The 22,786-nt window shown below is 38.1% G+C and overlaps 2 protein-coding genes across 2 annotated transcripts; both read left to right on the top strand.

Moving 5' to 3' along the window:
- The first annotated feature begins 958 nt into the window (after positions 1-958).
- LOC134627072 (taste receptor type 1 member 3-like) lies at positions 959-5,461 on the top strand. The gene is made up of 8 exons (XM_063472995.1): positions 959-1,161; positions 1,262-1,562; positions 1,821-2,177; positions 2,276-2,692; positions 2,801-3,004; positions 3,108-3,228; positions 4,034-4,404; positions 4,859-5,461. The coding sequence occupies exons 1-8, from the start codon at positions 959-961 to the stop codon at positions 5,459-5,461; spliced, it is 2,577 nt and encodes an 858-aa protein (XP_063329065.1).
- A 5,086-nt stretch (positions 5,462-10,547) lies between these two features.
- LOC134627070 (taste receptor type 1 member 3-like) lies at positions 10,548-22,475 on the top strand. Its single transcript, XM_063472994.1, has 8 exons — positions 10,548-10,750; positions 12,601-12,901; positions 13,166-13,522; positions 13,616-14,032; positions 14,122-14,325; positions 16,160-16,280; positions 18,694-19,064; positions 21,873-22,475. The coding sequence occupies exons 1-8, from the start codon at positions 10,548-10,550 to the stop codon at positions 22,473-22,475; spliced, it is 2,577 nt and encodes an 858-aa protein (XP_063329064.1).
- The last annotated feature ends 311 nt before the right edge of the window (positions 22,476-22,786 follow it).

The raw sequence follows: 22,786 nt of genomic DNA, 5'->3' as shown, positions 1-22,786 counted from the left end.
GTTCATAGAAGTTACAGATTTTTTATGGAATACATGCACGTTAAAACAGGAATGGCCATATGTTTTTTTAAAAATATGTTACCAAATATTTTTAAAATACAGATAATCTGAACCTGTAATATTTTTTAAATCAACTGAATTATGAACAAAACCTTCAAAGTTTGTACAGGATATTTTTAAATGAACATTTAAAAGAGCTTACTTATATGTCTGCTGTAGGTTTATTCAAATATCTTTTGCATGAACCTGCTTTGTGCAACATTACATGCAAATACACATGCAAAGCCAACAGTGAGGTAAATTTAAAAAAAAATGAACAAAAACAGATCACAATATAATGTTCAACATCACCACAACTTTAAACATGTGAGTAGTTTTTGTGGCCTCTTGGGTTTGTCACTATATATTTTCACGTAAATGATCAAAAGTAACCAACTTGCAAAACCATAACATTGGACACGCAAGGTGTTGCTGTGATAACATCTCAGTTGACACATAGGAGTTTACTGTGTGTGCTCATCTCATGAAAGACTGATACACCAAAAAGAAAGGAAAAACCCACAAAGAAAAAAAGACAAATTCCAAACCACAAACAAATGTGCAGCATACATGCTAACATAGAGTAATAACATAGTGTCTCTATGGTGAGTCTTTTCATCTAGGAGCGTGACAATTAAATGCAATATCTTAACTGTGTGAAAATCATTAGAGTCTTTTTAACATCATCAAAAAAATTTTCTAAAAAGATTGTATGAAAAGATTCATATCAGGTCATACTACACATGTATTTGTTTTTATTTGCGATGTGCTCTTCCTAAACTGTCAGGTTTGGTCAGACAGGCGAGGGAGGGCATATGGACTTATGGGTGAATTTGCATAAAACCATCTGTCATGATGCACTGACAAGAAAGTACACTAATGTCAGTGCTGTGCCTTCAGTCTAACACTTATTGGGATCATGGCTTCATGTTTCACTCTGCTGGTTTTGTGCTGTTTCTTTACACTGAGCTGCAGTGAGAGTTTGCCTGAATGGGTCAGCAACATTTCTACCAACCTCTTCAGTTTGTCTGGGGACATTATGCTCGGAGGGCTCTTTCCCATTAACGACATCACCAGCAACCTCAGTAACATAACAGAGCCCAACCAGATAAGCTGTGAAAGGTAAGGATGGTTAAGAAAAATTCATCACATATATAAATGACAGTGTACGCTAAAACTAACTTACCATGACTTCTACCGTTTTCTGCTTGTGGCTGAACAGTTTAAATGATCTTGGACTGGGACTTGCTATAGCCATGAAATATGTAGTGGATGAAATCAACGGAAACCAGACTCTCCTCCCTGGCATCAAGTTAGGTTATGAAATCTATGACACATGCACACAAGCATCAGTCATTATAAAGCCCACTCTGTCCTTTCTCACTGCAAAATCCAGCCAAGAACTACCTGTGCAGTGTAATTACACCGATTATGAGACCAGTACAGTTGCAGTGATTGGTCCTTTTGTCTCAGAAATGGTGTCAGTCATTGGAAAACTCCTGGGATTCTTTTTGATGCCACAGGTTTGAATACACATACATCTTAAGATCTGCAGCATAGTTTCTATTAATGCAAAGATCTGACAATAAATATTTCAAATGTAAAGGTAACTCTTACAGGTAGATCTAAGGATTTGTGCCAGGTTATATCACAGTAAAATTAATTCTTTCCTGTTTAGTTAATTTAACATTTTTTACCATGATATATTAGGTATTATGCAGTATGTCAACAGTGAGTACGGGTAAATAACACTGATTTTCTGTTTTTTATACTTGCACCAGATTAGCTATGGGGCCACCAGTGACAAGTTCAGTGATAATGTTTCCTACCCGTCATTCTTTCGTACGGTGCCCAGTGACAAATTGCAAGTGGATGTCATAATAAAGCTAATAGAGAAATTTGGCTGGAACTGGGTGGCAATTGTGGGCAGTGACGAGGAGTACGGACAACAAGGTGTGCAGATGTTCATCAAACTGGCAGACAATGCATCTATCTGTGTGGCCTATCAGGGCCTGATTCCAGTGTACACTGACCCCGAACCAGCAATCGAAACCATTATAGGCAATATAAAAGAGACTAAAGTTGGAGTGGTGGTGGTGTTCACTCTTGCAGAGCAAAGTGAAATCTTTTTTAAAGAGGTTGGTGAATCAGATATCTAAAGCAACTAAGAAATTTATTATTTTCTATTAGTGGTCAGAATTTGTTCAGTACCAGTCAATCATTTAATTTATTCCAGGTTATCAGGAGTAATTTAACAGTTGTGTGGATTGGCACCGCAAGTTGGGCCATCGATAGTCGAGTGACTTCTCTGCCCAACATTGAAACAATTGGAACCGTCATTGGATTTGTTGACAAAACAGACACCCTCGGCCTGTTCACCGATTATGCAATGGAGCTCTTCAAGAAACTCAGTGAAGAGCGGGCAAAGACATCCACTCCAACTATAAATCTTAATCATCCAAACAATCGCTGCCCACACTGCTGGAATTTGTCACCAGACAACATTAGCATAGTGGAAGCACCTACAGTGCAGACAGCAGCTTTCAGTGTGTATGCTGCTGTTTACAGTGTAGCACAGGCACTGCATAACCTGCTGGGGTGCAATTCAGCTGCCTGTAAGTGGGGATCTGGAAGCAAAATCTATCCCTGGAAGGTGATTTATTTTATTTTTCTAGTATATGGGTGACTGCACAAAATTTGCAATCAAGTTTTTCAATAACAACAATAATCAAATCATTAAAAAAAAATCATCATTTTGCAGCTGTCGGAGACTTTAAGGAACACTTCTGTTAACATAAATGGCACACGTATAGAGTTTGACGATAATGGCAACCCAAACATGGGTTACAATGTCATTCAGTGGGACTGGAAAGACCCATCGAAAGTGAATTTTAAAACTGTGGGAAATTATACCGAAGAGAAACTGTTCCTCAATGAGGCCCTCTTTAATTGGTCAGCTAACAAGGTAACCTTCTTAAAAAAATTTATTGTGTAAAAGGTATTTCAACCAATTTAGTCAAATCATGACCCAGTTTGAATTCCTGAATTATTTACCGCAACTTTTGCAGGTTCCTACATCAAACTGTTCAGCAAAATGTGACGCAGGTCAGGTCCACAGAGTCAAAGGCTTCCATTCCTGTTGTTTTGACTGCATTGACTGTCTTGCTGGCACTTACCAGGCAAAAAATGGTAGTGTATTTGTTCATTCTTGTCTCACATATCGGACCTTGCTTATTTGAATTCTTGTCAGAGATAGATACACGCATTTCTCATAAAATAAACCTGCAGGTTAATTTAGTATAACCTAAAAAACAACCATAATGAGAGTTCCTCTACCTGCCAGCGCTGCTAAAGTTGTCAGAGTGATGCTATTATAATCGGGGGTGTTTCTAGGACTTATTTAATTTAATAGCCAGGAAACAGGCAAAGGCAAAAACTTGGGAACTCAGAATATTTAATCATAAATTAAACTCAGTATAAAATGCCATAGAAAAACTGGGCACAATTTTCAGGCTGATGTTCAGGCCTGTCTCTCATCAAATGATAAATTGTGTAATACTATCCCACACAAAGCTGTGTTGAGTGAGCAATTTTTTGTTATTTTTATATACATGTTATGTGAAATCATATAGATTGTGATACTTGGTCACTGAAGTTGATTATTTTATTTACCTAAATATTACTGATAGATTCAATAACTGGCAGATCTTCAATAATGTAATTTATCTGTAAAATAATAAGTTAAAAAAATGTTAAAATAAATGACTTAGTATGAAGTAGAAAGTGAAATATTTGTAAATAATAGTGGAGTAGAAGCAGAAGTAGCATAACATAAAAAGGCTTAAATAAAGTACAAGTACTTCAAATTAAGTACTTCAATGAAGTAATAATAAAGTATTCAACTAAACACATTAAGTTACATTTCTATGAGTCCTATCTATGCTCTTGATTAATAGAGGAGCTGTGTGTGTTTTTTGTGCTTTCTCACTCACAGACGACACCCAGTGTACTAAGTGTCCCGACCGTCAGTGGTCCCAGCATCGCAGCACGAACTGCACTGACCCCATCTTTAAGTTTTTTGAGTGGCACAGCCAGGATGTTGTGATAATGATGCTGGTTGGTACCGTGCTTTTGGTATGTCAGGGGTCAGTAGGTGTCATGTTCCTGATGCACCGAGGAACCCCCCTGGTAACGGCTTCTGGGGGTCCCTTGAGTTTTGTGGCTGTGCTTGGCCTGATGGGAGCATGCCTCAGTCTGCTGTTTTTCCTGGGGGAGCCAGGGGATGTGGTGTGTCGTCTTCAGCTGCCCTTCACCTCCTTTTTCCAGACTGTCACCCTCTCCATTATAGTTTCCATCTCACTACAGGTGAGGAAAGAGTTGTGAAACACTGCCACACACTGGCAGTGTGCAGAAACTACAGAATTGGTTAGACATAAAGATAATGGTTTGAACTTTCAAAAGTTCAGCATAGTATAGAAATGAAAATTGTCAAAGTACAAATTATATTTATATTAACATCATTAAAAAATATAATTAACAACTTTAGTGTATTCAAAAATACTGCCAACAAATCACTTCAAATGCACTTAAGTAAAAACATGAAATGGCAGCTTCTGAGGTCTACAAAACTAGCCTTTTAATGACTGATATAGTTGCTTTCTAATTTAGTTTTGTAGAATATGAATTTCTAACCACCTAACTGTGACTTGATACAACCCCAAACATTTGTGTAATTATTCCCTATGTGGGAGAGTGCATAATATACTGTGGAACCGATGTACACAGTACAAGACTGATGATAACCTTTCTTTTCAAACAGATACTCTATGTGACAGAGTTCCCAGAGATGGCTGCCTCTCACCTGCATATGTTAAGAGGCCCTGTGAGCTGGCTGGTTGTGCTGATCTGCTGCACTGTGCAGGCTGGTCTCTGTGGCTGGTTTGTTCAAGAAGGACCTTCATTGTCTGGACATGTGGCAAATATGACAATAGATTTTGTAGAATCATTCCTCTCGTGTCCTGTTTCACCTTTGATTGGATTTGCCTTAATGCAAGGTTTCAATGGTGCAATGGCCCTTGCATCCTTCATGTGCACCTTCATGGCAGTGAAGCCTCTTCATCAGTATAACCTAGCCAGAGACATCACCTTTTCCACCCTGATCTACTGTGTCATTTGGGTGATCTTTATTCCTATCTACACAGAAAACAACAGAGATAATAACAAGAACAGGTCAGTTGTCCATGTTTATTTCAGCCTGGCAAGCAACTTTGGACTGTTGGCAGCCTACTACATTCCAAAATGCTACTTGCTGTTAAGGAAACCTCAATTAAACACACCAAAGTACTTCTGTACCTTCTTAGAGGGCGTCCCACCAACTCAAACAGAAGAGGAGTCACAGCCAAAAGCACAGGAAGGACAATAGACAATTAAACTGTTTATAAAGTAAATCAAAGAATCGTGTATTCTAAAAACCAAACATTACATTATATTTATGGTTGTGTAATATATAACAAAGGCTAGTAGACTATAAAATACACTAGATTAGGTTATAATAAGCATTCTATCCTAATACTCTGCAAGCATGTAATCCATACAGCAAATAACAAAGAGTGCATTGTGTTTGTTTAGTAACATGAAGTCTATGGGTTCAAATTTGTCGCTGATTATTTTCCAGGAATATTGTTTTGCTTGTATTAATGTTAGTCACAAAAGCATTAACTGAATAAAAATAATTAAGGAACTAAACTTAATGTACTGCAAAATGTTTGGTTTTTTTTAATATGCATGTTTGCAGTTTTGAAATACACTGTTAGAGATGCAAGTCATGCACGCAATACAGTTGGCTTTCAAGTATTGTCTAGTTGAACAAAAGTAAAATTGTCATGCAGACAATTCTGCTTCTGAATAATACACTTTATGTTATTTGAATCACTGAGTTTGAGTTTCAGGAAGTGCAGAAAACCTGCACTTCCTGAAGTGGCCACTTGGTTGGATTCAAAATAAATCAAAGTCCATAAACTGTAGGTACTTTCAGCTGCTCCCTTACTTCCCAAGGGGTCACCAAAACAGACAGATGTTACCTTTGCCACCAATTTTACACCAGATGCCTTTTCTAATTTGTGTCTTCTCCTGGTCTTGAAACCTTTAAAATTTCTTGTGTCAAGAACATTTTTGAACCACTACAGTAGGGATCCCTTTTCATAGTTGCACAGTGTGTGAAACAATTCCCATCCTAACATCTAATGGCATCCAGCCAAGCAGAAAGATTTTGTGCTACTTTGTCAAGAGAAAACTGTTTACAGCATTCATAGGAATCATTATGAGAAGACAACTAACAGCCGTGGTTATAGGTTTTGCAGTCATGTTAATATATTTTTTTACTTTTTCCTTTGTCTTAGTACCGCACTGATTTATCACTGTGTATGAAACAAAACAGGCAACTCTTCGCATGTGTGTGATGTTGGCCCAGATTATCAATAAAAGGTCTCCTTAGCTACAAAACACAAAAGGGTAGGAGGTGATTTCATGCTTGAGGAAGAAAGCTGCTCTGACATAAACAAGATGTTAATCTTGCATGCACTGTATGCACAAATACTGAACCCGCCCGCACACAAGATCCAGTCAGAGACATGTAAGCATCTTTAAATGTTTCTGCAAATAAAGAGATCCTGACCATTCACAGAGAGGATTAAACCTTGCATGCCAGCTTGTGTTAAAAGGGTGAGGGTAAGTAGACAGGAGCAGACAAGCTGTATTAGAGCAAACTAACACTGACCTTCTTACGTCAAGATGACAAGATAGCAGAAGACTTCCTTTATTCCCACGGCAAACCCTTTGTCCTAAAGTCAAGCTTACTCATGTCAAAAGATACATTGAAAAAATGATTGATGACGTTTTATTCACATATAATGCAAGAACTTGCAGAAGTGTGCTCAACATGTTTTTAATGCTAAACAAAAGTGAATTTTGCAAATTTCTATACTGTAGTTTCCGACCAGTCACAGGTAAACATCTTTTCAGAGGATTCTTACCTGAGAAGTATTTCCAACAGGTAGTGTATGTTTTTGTGGTTGAGCAAAAGCAGACTGGATCAGTGGAGGGTATATCTGAGCATTCAAAGTCTCTTACCGCTTTGATAACTATAACGATCTGGTGATGAATCGAGAAGGAATGAGAAGCAGTTCTTTCATGTGCAGGAAATGATCTGATAAAATGCAGGTGTGCCAGCATATGATTCAGCAGGAACAGGTGAGGGTACACTCCTGTGGGTTGTCCCTACAGGAAGGAAAGAGAGCAGCCAGAGGCAAGATGCTCTCAAAATATATATTGTAATATAAAGCACCTCGAGGTGATTGTTGGGATTTGATGCTGTATAAATAAAATTGAATTCAATTGAAATAAATTGAGATGACTGTTAAAACTACACATTTTCATAATCTGTTTGTAGCAGCTGCTTTGCACCTTGACTTTCTCTGCTGTTGCTGTGAGTATTTCTCAGTGAAATGTGATTCGTAAGAATGCCTGTGGAGCAAACTGGAAACCACTTCCTCCTTGCATGCTCCAAATGTCAACTAGAGAATCAGGACTAGAAAATGCAACTCTTCCTTATAGTAACATTACAATGAATCGCTCTCCATTTCATTTCTGTCTTTAGGATCTTCCTCTATAGTATGTCGGTTAATGTGTTTTACAGTGATGCATATTGAATGTTTCTAACTTAAACCCTAGAAATCATTAATGTGGTTTTCTTTTACTCATGTTTCTCCTCTTATGTTTGTAGGCCATCACATTTTAACGGTTTTAATTAGAATATTTAATCAGAAAAAAGGTTTACAATTTGTATACAAAAAATTGGACATGATGGTGAGTCTGTACCTGTGATCTGTTACAGATTTGTTACACAAAAAGTGGAGCTGCACAGTGGGCTTTTTACGGATGTAAAATGTTTAACCATACTACAGTAACTTGATATTGTTTTAGTTTTATGATCAAAGTACCAAAGTAAACACATGATGTAGCATCCCACTTTTCAGAATACTATGGAGAACTGGATTTGCTGGAATTACTGGATCATAATTATTGACCCAATGATGTGTGTTTAAAGCTATTTGTTGGTGGGTGGTGGTATTTTTTAAAAAAATTTTTTTTTTTTTTTCATGAATGTAAAAATATTTGAAAGGGCAAATACAAGGCTTACAGATACACTACAGGCCAGATTCATCCAACCAGAAGGTCAAATGCTATACAATGATTGACTTTGCAAATATAAAACTTAGTAGAATTACTGGTAATTCTAATTTTGAATAAGAAAATGATTTAACCACTTGCTCAAATCATTAAAAAAAACCTGCTTGTGTGGGGGGGTTTTTTTATTACCAAGACAAACTTATCACCATGTGAAGATTTTGTGATTCTGAACTGTAAGCACAAATAAAGATAACAGACTTATTAAATATGGAAAGACACTGGCATATTGTGGAAAACTGGCTGTTCATCATCATGAGTGTTTTACAATATGCATGCACTTCTTGACACTAAAAGAAAGAGGAAAAAACTGCTTTCTATAACATTTCAGATGAAACTGAATCCATGTAGTAAAATCAGACACTCCTGGCTTAACATTTGAGAATCGTTCAAGAAAAGATAAACATGTAGCAAGCCAAGTGTTTTTGTTCTCTTTTGATTCATTTTTTGTTCTTTTTTGTTTGTTTGGCAACACATGACGATGCTGTTGTATCTTCCTGGATATTTGACCACTCTCCTTGGCAGAATTAGTAGAGTTCATTTAAAATGCTTGGTTTCCTGGCATGAGCTTTATATTTTCCAAAACCAGTTTTGATGTGTGTTTGGGATCATTGTCCTGTTGGAACATTAAACATTAAATTGTCCAAGTTTCAGCCATCTAGCTATTGATTTGAGGCGGTCCTCCTTCTTCATTATTCCATACATGTTCTGCAATGTACCAATACAAATGTCAGCAAAACAGCCTAAGAGTATGACGCTGCCACCAGCAGCTGCCAGAGTATTCTTAGGTTAGAAAGTATCACCTTTGCTCCTCCAAGAATACAACTTGACATTGTGACTAAATAATCTTTGTCTCGTCTGACCAAAAAACTTTTCTCCAGAAGGCATTTGGCTTGTATGTGTATGCATTTCATTTGAGAATGAAGATGTGAGTTTTGGAGCAGAGGTTTCCTTCTTGGTTGGCACCCTTACCATCCATGGTGTTGTAAAACCCATTTCACTGTGGACAGTTAAGCTGCTGTTCCAACAATTTCTAGTTCATGGCAGGCTTGAGTCTTGGTGGTTCCTGGGTTGTTCCTTAATACCCTAAACAATTTCCTCCCATCCGTGGCTGACCGTTTGAGCCTTCTTTCTGACTTTGGCAAAGTGGAACTGATAAATGTTGAAATCTGCATTTGTTTAGAAATGGCTCCAAGAGACCTTCCTAATTTGTGGAAATGTATAATTCTCCTTCTTAGATCCTTTCTGAGTTCCTTTGTCTTGCCCATTGTGCTGTTTATTAGTCAAACGTGCACACACAATTCTTGTTTTCTTTAAGTCATTAATATGTATGCTGTGCAATTATTCCACAAGAACAATTTAAAGAACACATTAAATTACCATGACATTAATACCCATGATTAGTGTATGTAAACTTCTCACCCAACGATAGATAATACATGTCCACTTCAGAATTATGTAGATGTCATGAGAGCTAATATTTCAGTTGGTTTTTGTGGATTAGCAACATTGGATGCAAAAACATGCAAAGTCAATAGTGTGGTGAGTACAAAGCTCCATGAAAACACATCTCAATATAAAGGTTATTATCAACCAATCACCAATTTCAGGACAAACACCTATTAATGCCCTTTCGTGGCTCAGAATTGCATCAATAATAGGGTAAAATAAGTATAATTTATCACAAAAGTTATGTTATAAAGTCAGTGAAGTGAAAACCTTCCAAAAACTAACATTCGATGTGCAAGGATTACTCTGGGTAAGTAGGCGGAAAGGAATTGCTCATCTCATGGCAGACACCAAAGAGAAGCAAATTTCAAGCCACAAACAAATGTTAGGAAAATTCTCCGGAAAGATGAACACAACTGACACAGCATACACACAAACACACATAACATGTGCAAAGTCTTTACCTCTAGTTACATGTTAATTAAATGCAGTGTCCTAATTATGTGAAAACCATTAAGGTCATTAAATGAGACTGTGCCATTCAATCTTCATACACAAGAGTTTTAATTTTTTTTGTCTTTTCATTATGATGAAAAAGTTTTAATTTAATCATTTTTAAAAGTTCATATCCGTTCATACCACACATGTAAATTTTCTGTTTTGTTTACCATTTGCTCTAAAGTGTCAGGTTGGGTGGTCAGGAGAAGGAGGACATGAGGACTGAATTTGCATAAAACCATCTGCATAAAAACATGATGCACTGACATAAAAGCACACTGAAACTTTCTGGGTTCAGTCTCCTGCTTATTGGCATCATGGCTTTACATTTCACTCTACTGGCTTTGTGCTGTTTCTTTAGAGTGAGCTGCAGTGAGAGTTTTCCTGAATGGTTCAGCAACATTTCTGCCAACCTCTTCAGTTTATCTGGGGACATTATGCTTGGCGGGCTCTTTCCCATTAATGACCTCAACAGCAACATCAGTGACATAACAGAGCCAAACCAGATAAGCTGTGACAGGTAAGGACGGTTATGAAAGACTCTTTAAAAAACTGAGATTCTATCTTTATTTTTTAACAGGAGGGGGAAAAGAACAAAATATAATATATACATACATGCACATATCTGAACAAAAAAAACCAAAAAAAAAACAAAGGATTTTTGTTTTGGGTTTTTTTTTGGGGGGGGGGGGGGGGGGGGGGCTGCATTTTTGTCAAACATGATTTAGATAATCAAATAAATGTTAATATTGGAGAAAAATAACTCGACTAAATACAAAATGCAGTCTTTATTTATTAAAGGAAAAAAATAGGGTGCATGGGAGAGTTGTTTAATTGCATCTTTTGCTGCCAAGGGTGGCACAACCAGTTATTAGTCTTAGGGGACCAGGCAGGTTTGAATAGGCCCGCCAGCCCCGGTGTACCCCACATCTCGCCCTGTGATAGCTGGGATAAGCTCCAGTACCGCCATGACCTTGATAAGGATAAGTGGAAGAGAATGGATGGATGGAGAATATTTAGAAGTATTTTCAAAGGAATCCGTTTCAGTGAAGATCTTCCAAAATCTTACCAGCCCTGTTTTAGCTAAAGAATTAAAGTATTAGAAGACAATATCTAAGATATCTGTTTATAAATCTGGGTGGAATTGCTTCTTTATTCATTATGTTATAAAATTTACAAATCCTTCTTCATGTTTTAAGTCAGCGAATGTTTTTCATGTAAATGGAATTTTCTTCTCAGCATTATTTATGTATTACTTTTGAGTGCATTTCCATTGAAATATATTTTCTCTTCTTAAATTGTCATGGTTATAAATTAATTATTTAAAAAACCAGTAGCAAAGTGCTATGTTTTTCAACTTATTCATTAATACTGGTGAAGTTTTGTCTTCATGTGTGCTCAATAATCCAAGTAAGGAAATACCTGGATGCATTACATTGGGTGATGATACATTAGGATTCAGTTTAAAATGTTTTGCATGGGAGAAATGTTTCATTATCTGACTGCAGGTTTCCCCAGACTTATAAACAGCACAGGTACTTAATGATCAAAACCAGTATCACGGTATATAATTTTATAAATGTGGGGTTATTTTTTAAAATGTCTGCTATGATTGCTGTTCATTATTTGTGTTAAGTAAATAAGAAATAGAAATAAGTACTGCACTCAATATGGTCCTTGTCTTGCTTTGGTATGACAAACATAATAATAATTTCATGTCAAGCATTCTTCTTTCCGAAAAATCAACTTAAAACTCTGGACATAAATTAACTTAAGATATCCTTAAAGGTGTTGTAAAAGCCTTCATTACCATATCCATCATTTCCCACAATCCTTGTTACTCTTTTGTATATCTAATTTAATTGCTTCCTCAGTTATTAGTTTTGTTAGTTGTGCATTATATGCAATAGATTAATTGTATTTATATACTTTTTAAATTCAAATTATTTTCTTTTCATTTAAGTATTTGATATTATCTCCAACGTATGTTTTTTCAGTGTAATAATTTCCCCTCTTACGTTACAGATAACAGCACACTCTTTTTGACTATGTTTTAACCAATGTAAAAATTGTTGTATTGTATAACTAATATTTTGCTGTACTTTCTCATCAATGCATTTGCTGCCTCCTATAATAGATATTTTTCTTCATTTTAATTGTTCCAAAGATCACAATTCTACTGTTATTGTTCTTATAACATGATCTCCCACCTCTATTGCATTAATTTCACATTTCCTTATACTCATTATATCACTTTTTTTTTTAAATCTAATATATATTTTTATATCTAACATTTCAGATTCTAAATCACTGTGTATACTGACCCTGACTAAAAAAGTTTTTTATTGTTTTCAACTTGGGACTCAACAGTGTAAATGATCTTGGACTGGGACTTGCAATAGCCATGAAATATGCAGTGGATGAAATCAACGGAAACCAGACTCTCCTCCCTGGCATCAAGTTAGGTTATGAAATCTATGACACATGCAGCCAGTCGACCATTATTGTAAAGCCCACCCTGTCCTTTCTCACTGAAAAATCCAGCAAAGAACTATCTGTGCGGTGTAATTACACCGACTATGAGACCAGCGTAGCTGCAGTGATTGGTCCTTATACCTCAGAAATGGTGTCAGTCATTGGAAAACTCCTGGGATTCTTTCTGATGCCACAGGTTTGAATACACATATTTCTTATAATTTGCAGGATATTTTCTCTTGCTGCACATATTTGAGAATGCATGCAATGCATGCATTAAATAATGTGCAGTAATCGAAATCTTGATCCATATGGTTATGTCACGTGTCACAAAAAACAAAATCAGTCTTTAATTAATATTATTGTCATTTTTTTTAATTGATAAAAATATATCAAGTCTTATATGTCAACAATAAGCAAAGGTAACTAACACATATTCTGTTTTTAATTGTCACACCAGATTAGCTATGGGGCCACCAGTGACAAATTCAGTGATGATGTTTCCTACCCGTCATTCTTTCGTACGGTGCCCAGTGACAAATTGCAAGTGGATGTCATGATAAAGCTAATAGAGGAATTTGGCTGGAACTGGGTGGCAATTGTGGGCAGTGACGAGGAGTACGGGCAACAAGGTGTGCAGATGTTCACCAAATTGGCAGACAACACATCTATCTGTGTGGCCTATCAGGGCCTGATTCCAGTGTACACTGACCCTGTGCCAACGGTCAAAACCATCATTCACAATATCCAAATGACCAATGTTGGAGTGGTAGTGGTGTTTTCTCTCCCAGAGCAAAGTGAAATCTTTTTTAGAGAGGTTGGTGAAACAGAGATTTCAGAAATGTATTCATTTCTATTCATTTCTATTAGTGTTTGTTCAGTACTGGTAAACAAATCCAATTTATTCCAGGTTATCAGGAGTAATTTAACAGCTGTATGGATTGGCAGCACAAGTTGGGCCATCGATGCTCAAGTGACTTCTCTGCCCAACATTGAAACAGTTGGTACAATCATTGCATTCGTTGACAAAACAGACGCCCTCAGTCTGTTCACCGATTATGCAATGGAGCTTTTCAAGAAACTCAGTGAAGAGCGGACAAACACATCCACTCCAGCCACAAATCTTTACAATACTAACAATCCCTGCCCACAATGCTGGAACTTGTCACCAGATAATATTACCCTGGTAGAAGCACCTGCAGTGCAGACATCAGCTTTCAGTGTGTATATCGCTGTTTACAGTGTAGCACAGGCACTGCATAACCTGCTGGAGTGTAATTTAACTGCCTGTCAGTGGGGATCTGGAAGCAAAATCTATTCCTGGAAGGTGATTTCATTTTTTTCTATTATAAAAACCACTGTACACAATTTAGAATCAAACTTATCAATAATACCAACAATCATTACATTTTGCAGCTGTTGGAAGCTTTAAGGAACACTTCTGTTAACATAAATGGCACACATCTGGAGTTCGACCAATATGGCAACCCGAACATCGGATACGATGTCATTCAGTGGGTCTGGACAAACTCATCTCAAGTGGATTTCAGAACTGTGGGAGAATATTCTGAGCAAGAACTGTACATCTCCAATAACCACTTTGAATGGCATACAGCAGAGGTAACATTTGTAATTAGGTAAAATATTGGTTGCACATTATATCACAGCTCAGTAATATTGTGGTGGAAACAGAAGGGAACAATCTGGAAATAGCAAGTTATTACCCATTAATTTTCAATGTGGTGAGTTTGATCAGGTGGCAAGGGAGGATGCTGGGCAGACTTGGTGGACGAGTTTTGCCCTAAGTTCCTGAACGCTCTGGATGTTGCAGGTCTGTCTCAGTTGTCACACCTCTACAATGTTGCATGGAGATCAGGGGCAGTACCTTTGGATTGGCAGACTGGGGTGGTGGTTCCCATCTTTGATAAAGGGGACCGGGGGGCTGTGCTTCAACTATAGGGGGATCACGCTCCTCAGCCTCCCTGGCCAAATCTATGCCAGGGTGCTGCCATCTGTTAGTTCAAGCTCGGATACAGGAGGAACAATATGGTTTTCGTCCCGGTTGTGGAACACTTGACCAGTTCTTTAGTCTCTTGAAGATACTCGTGGGATCATGTGAGTTTGCCCAACCAGCGTGTTTTGTGGACTTGGAATAGGCATTCAACCTTGTCCTGTGGGAGGTGGTTCAGGAGTAAGGGGTGTCTGGCCCATTGCTACGAGTGCTTTAATCTTTATACAACCATTGCAAGAACTTGGTCCGCATAGCTGGGAATAAGTCGGACTCATTTCCAGGGCAGTCCTGAATTCCGCCAGGGCTGCCCTTTATCACTGATTCTGTTCATAATTTTTATGGATAGAATTTCCAGGCGTAGCCAAGTGGCGGAAGACTTGGATGGTGCTATGTGCTCATGTCTGCTTTTTGCAGGTGTTCTGACTCTGTTGGCTTCATCAGGTGACTGCTTCTAGCTCACTCTGGAGCAGTTTGCAGTGAAGTGTGAAGCCGGAAAAGGGTGGCATACCCACTCCAGCTCAGGGAAGAGTTCATACCCCAAGTGGAAGACTTTAAGTATCTTGGGGCCTTGTTTAAGAGTTAGGGGAGAATGGAGTGGGAGATCAACAGGCGAATTGGTGCAGCGCCTGCAGTGATGTGGACTGGCTGACTCAACAGCGCTCTGAATTTTTGTCAGCCTGGCTACAGTGCTGAAGAGTACGATGTTCTAGTTTTATGGATTTTATCTTATAAATATTTTGAGAGAAGCCAGTTGAGTCCAATAACAGATCAAATGCCATGTTGAGGCTGTCATTTTTTGCATCAACATGGATGTTAAAATCATTCACAATCATGAACAAGTCTTCAATGTAATTATCATGGTGAAGTTTGCTTTAATAGATTATAAAGACAGAATTATAAAGAAAGAAGCCATTTTTATTTTGCAGCCCTGAGTTTTCATCATTACACATATGTAAAAAAAAATAAAAATTTAATGCACAAGTGTTAGTATTTTATTGCTAGCAGGTTGTAGTATTTTTTTTATCAGTGTATTATTACATATATTTCAGTGTAATATTACTCTACATGTCAGTGTAATAGTGATAATCCATATTATGTGGTAATTGTATATTATTATGCTAATTAAATAACTTCCTATTTCTATATTATTACCTTCCTTTTCCCATCTTATTATTATCTCTGTTATTTATTACTACATCCTTATTAGCAAGCTATAATAGAATGGGTACTTAAATATTTACATCTGCGTCCACTCAATTTCTTCTGATATTTAATTCAGGGTTCTGGGGTTTAGCTGACCCAGTCTGTCAAAGTCTTTTATAGTAAGTTATATTATGCAAAAGATTTGTCATCCAGTTTATCCCAATCATCATGGAATTTGAGATACTGTGTTTTTTTGTTCTCTCTTTTTCCTTTCCCTTTTTTTTAAAACAACTTTTGCAGGTTCCTACATCCACTTGTTCAGCAAATTGTGGTAAAGGCCAGGTCCACAGAGTCAAAGGCTTCCATTCCTGCTGCTTTGACTGTATTGACTGTTTGGCAGGCACCTACCAGGCAAATAAGGGTAAAGTGTTTGTCCACTCTTATCTGAGATATGTGACCTTATTTGCTTATTTGCATCCTTGTCAAGAGATTAAAAAAGGATTTACGTGTTATATATATATATATATATATATATATATATATATATATATATATATATATATATATATATATATTAGGGGTGCAACGATATACAAAATTCACGGTTCGGTTCGGTTCGGTTCGATACTTTGGTGTCACGGTTCGATATTTTTTCGATACAAAAAAATGTTCATGCCTTTTTAATTTGTCATTTATTAAAATTATAAATATGTATTTTAACTCAAAAGTACAGTTTTTAAATTTAATGTTGCTGAAACAACAAAATAATTAAAAAAATAAATCTATCTGATCGAGAAATCACTCATCTTTGGAAAAGAGAGTTTATTACAGAGAAATGGCTCTTTCCAAAATAAAAGCTATACTATACCCTTCTTCTGGGCTATATTCTCAGCAGCATATTAAACATATCAGGTCCCCATAAGAAGAATCATGTGCTAACGGCTGTCTAAATGACTCGGGAAAAGGTTGTAGCATGCATGCTTGTTGTTTTTGTCTGCTTCCACTTGTCTTTGCACTAGGATGATGTCGGCGTAAATGTGCAGTCATATTCATTGTGTTCCCACTAGTGCTGTCAGCGTTAATCTCGTTAAAATGACATTAACGCCATAACGCGGCAAATCTGCGTTAACGAGTTATTGCGGATCGCCCCGTGCGTGGGGCTGGACGGCGTCAACACGTTAACAAGCTAACTGCGCTAACGCACTAGTTCCCACCAATTGAGCATTGCGTGGCACATCCGACATACTGTTTTACTTTTGTCCATGACGCGCTTACCATCAGGGTCATACTTCACATAAAAACCAAGATAGTTCCAAACGCCAGATCTGAATGAGGGTGGGGGAGGTTCAATTTCGGGTAGCGTTGAGGCAGTTGCCATGTTGCAACGAGCTTAGCTTCTGTCTTGCTAGCTTGCGCTGCGCTCAGTGGATCTGCACTCGACAGTGCAGCCTAGGCGGAGTAGTCGAACGCAGATCCAGTGAGCGCTCAACACAGACAGCATCGTCAGAAGAAAAGTTGATAAAATAAATAAAAAATTTTGTATTGTTCGATATATACGCGTACCGAACCGAAAGCACTGTATCGAACGGTTCAATATCGATACGAGTATTGTTGCACCCCTAATATATATATATCCTACCTACCAGTGGCTTGACAAAGCTGGACTGAAAGACAGCACAGAGGCACTAATCATGTAATCATGGCAGCCCAGGAGCAATCTCTAAGTACAAGATCCATAAAGGCTGACTTATCGTGATATGGGCTACCCAGGTGCAGGCTGTGTAAAGATGCCCTTGAGACAATCCAGCAAATAACAGCAAGGTGCAAGATGCTAGTGGGCAGGGCATACATGAAACACCATAACCAAGTGGCTGGCATAGTATACAGAAACATCTGTGCCAAGTACGGCCTGGAAGTCTCGAGGTCAAAATGGGAGACGCCCCCTAGGGTGGTGGAGAATGACCGAGCTAAGATGTGGTAGGACTTACAGATACAGACGGACAAAATGGTGGTGGCTAACCAACCAGATATAGTGGTGGTAGACAAGCAGAAGAAGATGGCCCTAGTGATCAACGTAGCGATACCGAATGACAGCAACATCAGGAAGAAGGAACACAAGAAGCTGGAGAAGTACCAAGGGCTCAGAGAAGAGCTGAAGAAGATGTGGAGGGTTAAGGTAACAGTGGTCCCAGTGGTAATTGAACTACTCGGTGCAGTGACCCACAAGCTAGGCGAGTGGCTCCAGCAGATCCCAGGAACAACATCCAAGATCTCTGCCTAGAAGAGCACAGTCCTAGGGACAGCTAACATACTGCACAGGACCCTCAAGCTCCCAGGCCTCTGGTAGATGAGCTTGAAGAATACAGACCGCTCGTAAGGGCGAGAGGGGAATTTTCTATATGTATATTTTTTATTTTTTTAAGCTAGCAGGTAATTTTATATGACATAAAACCAGGCAATGTAAAAAGAGCCTTTCCCTGCCTTATTAAAATTCTATAGTCTAGCATCTCTAGTTCATAGAATAACATACAGCTAGTTTTAATATATTGTGGTAGTTGTAGCTTCAAAGAGTCACAATATGCAACCAAGGAATAATCCCACACAAAGCCCCTGTAAAAACCTAATCTAAAACATTAACTAATCATAACTATAGATTTAAAACACAGATGAGAAAGGCATATTGATCTTTTTAACTGCTTCTTTGCAATACACCATAAATTTGAGGTTTACAGATTCAGTAAATTATACATAAAATACAGTATTGAGTTAATCTGATTATTATGAAATAGCATATTTTTTAATCAAGCCATATTTTTGTGCTTTCTCACTCATAGATGACACCCAGTGTACTAAGTGTCCCAACCGTCAGTGGTCCCAGCATCGCAGCACAAACTGCACTGACCCCATCTTTAAGTTTTTTACCTGGGACAGCCAGGATGCTGTGATAATGATGCTGGTTGGTACGCTCCTGCTGATATGTCAGGGGTCAGTGGGTGTCATGTTCCTGATGCACCGAGGAACCACCCTGGTAACGGCCTCGGGGGGTCCCTTGAGTTTTGTGGCTGTGCTCGGCCTGATGGGAGCATGCCTCAGTCTGCTGCTCTTCCTGGGGGAGCCCAGGGATGTGGTGTGTCATCTTCAGCTGCCCTTCACCTCCATTTTCCAGACGCTCACCCTCTCCATTATCCTTTCATTCTCACTACAGGTGAGTTAAGACTGGTGAAATGCCGCCTCCCGATGGCAGTGTGGAGAAACTACAGAATCAGCTTTAGTGAGAGAAAAAAAAAAGAAATTTCCCAGCTGGGATTGTAAAGCAGATTAAAAGTGTGTAATGTTTCTGTTTGTATTAAGAAATTGTGTTATTCTAATAATTACTTAGAACCTACACAAATATCACTTATAGACATTATACAATGATCAGGCATAACATTATGGACACCTGCCCACTATCATGCTGGTCCTCCTTTTACAGTGGTCCCTCATTTATCACGGGAGTTATGTTCTACAAATAATCCGCGATAGGTGAAATGAAAGTAGCCAGCTTTATTTTTTACAATTATTACAGATGTTTTAAGGCCATTAAACCCCTCACTACACACTTAATATACTTTTCTTAGACAGGCATGACCATTTTCACACATTTCTCTCTTGTTTAAACACTCTCAAAGTTCAAACCTTCCTAGAAAAATAAGTCCAATATTATAGAAAGAAAACAAAGATCAAACCCTGTTTTCAGGTCCAGAACATGGGAGTAGAGCAGCTGCCAGAGAATTCAACATTAATGAATTAATGGTGTGGAAGTAGAGAAAGCGAGAAGAATGAGCTGAGTATAGTTTGACTTATCTGACTGTTTTGTTTTGGTTAATGCGCCTTACATCCAGTGCGCCTTATAGTCGGAAAAATACGGTAACTTCTACCTTCCTCCGAAAAGGTAGAGCTTCGTCCAGAAGACCAACTTATTGTGCGTTGGTTAGCATCTGCCTCTGCCTTTTGGGTGCTACCACAGGTGCCTTTGACGGTGCAAAATGTTTCGTCGACATTGTTGTGTTTATTGGGGAGAAAACTTACAAACATACAGTACAGCACTTCAGAGTCAAACTGCTAGCGATCGAAGATTTATGTTTGACAAGCTGAACGCATTCTGTACTGTACAGGAGACACAGCACGAAGGAGACTGATTGATAATGGTCTACAGCCGATCAGGGCGCAGAACACAATGCGCTGTAAAAAAAAACAACAACAACAAACTGCCCCCCAAAAAAGCATGCAAAATTGCACACAAAAAAATCAGCGAAACAGTGAGGCCAGCAGAGGTGAACTGCGTTATGACGAGGGACCACTGTACTGCTAAAGCAGGGTTAACCCATGGAGGCATGGACTCCACTAGGGCAGTGGTATCTAGCACCAAGATGTTAGCAACATTTCCTTCGATCTCACTTGGATTGAGACTCCTCAAGCCACTCCTGAACCACATTTGCTTTGTGGCAGTACACGCTATCCTGCTGAAAGAGGCCACAGCCATCTTGGAATATTGCTTCCATGAAAGGGTATATGGTCTGCAGCAATATTTAGGTAGGTGTCAATGTAACATCCACTTGGATGATGGGACCAGCAGAACATTGCCTTGTCTCCACCAGGCTGCTTTTTTCCCATAGTGTATCCTGGTGCCAGATGATCCCCAGGTAAGTAACACACATGATCCTGGGCATCCACGGGATGTAAAAGAAAATATTATTCAGACCAGGCCACCTTTTCCTATTGCTCCATGGTCCAGTTCATGTGCCCATTGTTGGTGCTTTCGGCAGTGGACAGAGCTCAGCAAGTTTACCCTGACGGATCTGCAGCTATGCAGGCCCGGATGCAAAAAATTGTGAAGCACTGTGTATTCTGACACTTTTCTATCAGAACCTGTTAGTAGTCATAATGTTTTGCCTGATCGATGTATATTGTGCAATGGTTAGTGATGTGCAATACCACTGATTTCCTTTCCTAAATTACTAAAATATCGATATTTTAATATGAGAATCGATTCTAGAACATAAATGACTGGTATCGGCGGAATCGATATTTCAGTATCGATCCACACATCACTAGCAATGGTTAGCAATGACTACTTCAGTCTTTATTTAGCTTAAGGAAGTTCTGGGGCATCTATGATTTAATATGTTGGATACAGTCATAGAGTGTGTTGAGCATGTGAATGTCATTAGGTTTGTTTAGGATTAAGCTTTTCTAAAAAAAAAAAAAAAATTGAAAGAAAAGAAAGCCTGGAGATTGATCTAAAATTATCCATGGAGTCCAGATAGCTTTTTTTTTTTGTTTGTCTACAAGAGGTTTGACAATGTTTTTTTTAAGTAAATGTCTACAGAAACAATCAGAATATATGTGTGTGAATTAGATGCAGGTGGGTAAAAAAGTGAAGATGCAAGACATAGAGGTAGTGAAGGTGGTGAAAATATGAGGCCTCATAAACTCTTACTTGATGATTGGTATTACAGCAAAATCATACTTGAGCTGAGTTTCTGTCTGTCCAGGTACTATTAATATGTATAATACACTGACATTAATAAAAAACATGAACTGTCTTTTCTCTATATACAATTTCAAGAAATTTACCCAAAAATCACTTCAAATTTTCTCTTTGTTTCTAAATGAAGCATCCACACTTAAAAAATTGTACCTTATTTTCAACATTTGTTTTTGGATGCTGGCCCAGGACCTCTGTTATAATATATTCAGCTTTTTTGTGTAATATGTCTATATTTCAGATTTCATTTTGTTTTGTCATAGTCTCTCTATCAGATCACATACCTGCTTGGACAGACAAATGTAAATTGCAGCTTGACAGGTTTTCTAGTTTAAATTTCTCAAGAAATTTCAGAACCTTGTAAATTGGGAATTATATGTATTGATACCAAACTTAAGACTTTTATGACAGAATAAATCATTTATTGTAGGATAAAATAAAAAAGTACACATTATAATCAAGATGGTAACCTTTCTCTTCAAACAGATACTCTATGTGACAGAGTTCCCAGAGATGGCTGCCTCTCACCTGCATATGTTAAGAGGCCCTGTGAGCTGGCTGTTTGTGCTGATCTGCTGTGTTGTGCAGGCTGGTCTCTGTGGCTGGTTTGTTCAAGAAGGACCTTCATTGTCTGGACATGTGGCAAATATGACAATAGACTTTGTAGAATCATTCCTCTCGTGTCCTGTTTCACCTTTGATTGGATTTGCCTTAATGCAAGGTTTCAATGGTGCAATGGCCCTTGCATCCTTCATGTGCACCTTCATGGCAGTGAAGCCTCTTCATCAGTATAATCTAGCCAGGGACATCACCTTTTCCACCCTGATCTACTGTGTCATTTGGGTGACCTTTATTCCTATCTATGTAGGAAACAATAGTTCAGCTAACAAGAACAGGTCAGTTGTCCATGTTTATTTCAGCCTGGCAAGCAACTTTGGACTGTTGGCAGCCTACTACTTTCCAAAATGCTATTTGTTGTTAAGGAAGCCTGACTTAAACACAGCAAAGTACTTCTGTACCTTCTTAGAGGGCGTCCCACCAACTCAAACAGAAGAGGAGCCACAGCCAAAAGCACAGGAAGGGCAATAGACAATTAAACTGTTTATAAAGTAAATCAAAGAACCTCAAAAACTTACATTTATTTTCTTTCATCACAGACAATGGTTGTTATATATACCATAGCTTAGCATATTATAAATTGTACCATCGCATTAGATTATATGACGCATTGTTTCTGAGTTACTCGAAAATGTGAGGTATATACATAACACAGAAAGAGTGCTTTGTGCTTATTTATGAACATACAGTCTTTTAGTTGAATTTTTTTATGAAGGGATTATTGTTTTGCTTGGATTAATGTTAGTCACAAAACTGTAGCTAAAAGTAGGTAACTGTGAGCT

The sequence above is a fragment of the Pelmatolapia mariae genome, linkage group LG5 (assembly GCF_036321145.2).
Source record: "Pelmatolapia mariae isolate MD_Pm_ZW linkage group LG5, Pm_UMD_F_2, whole genome shotgun sequence".
Classification (NCBI taxonomy): domain Eukaryota; kingdom Metazoa; phylum Chordata; class Actinopteri; order Cichliformes; family Cichlidae; genus Pelmatolapia; species Pelmatolapia mariae.
The sequence above is the reverse complement of the archived record's forward strand: the minus strand, read 5'-3'. Positions and strand labels throughout refer to the sequence as shown.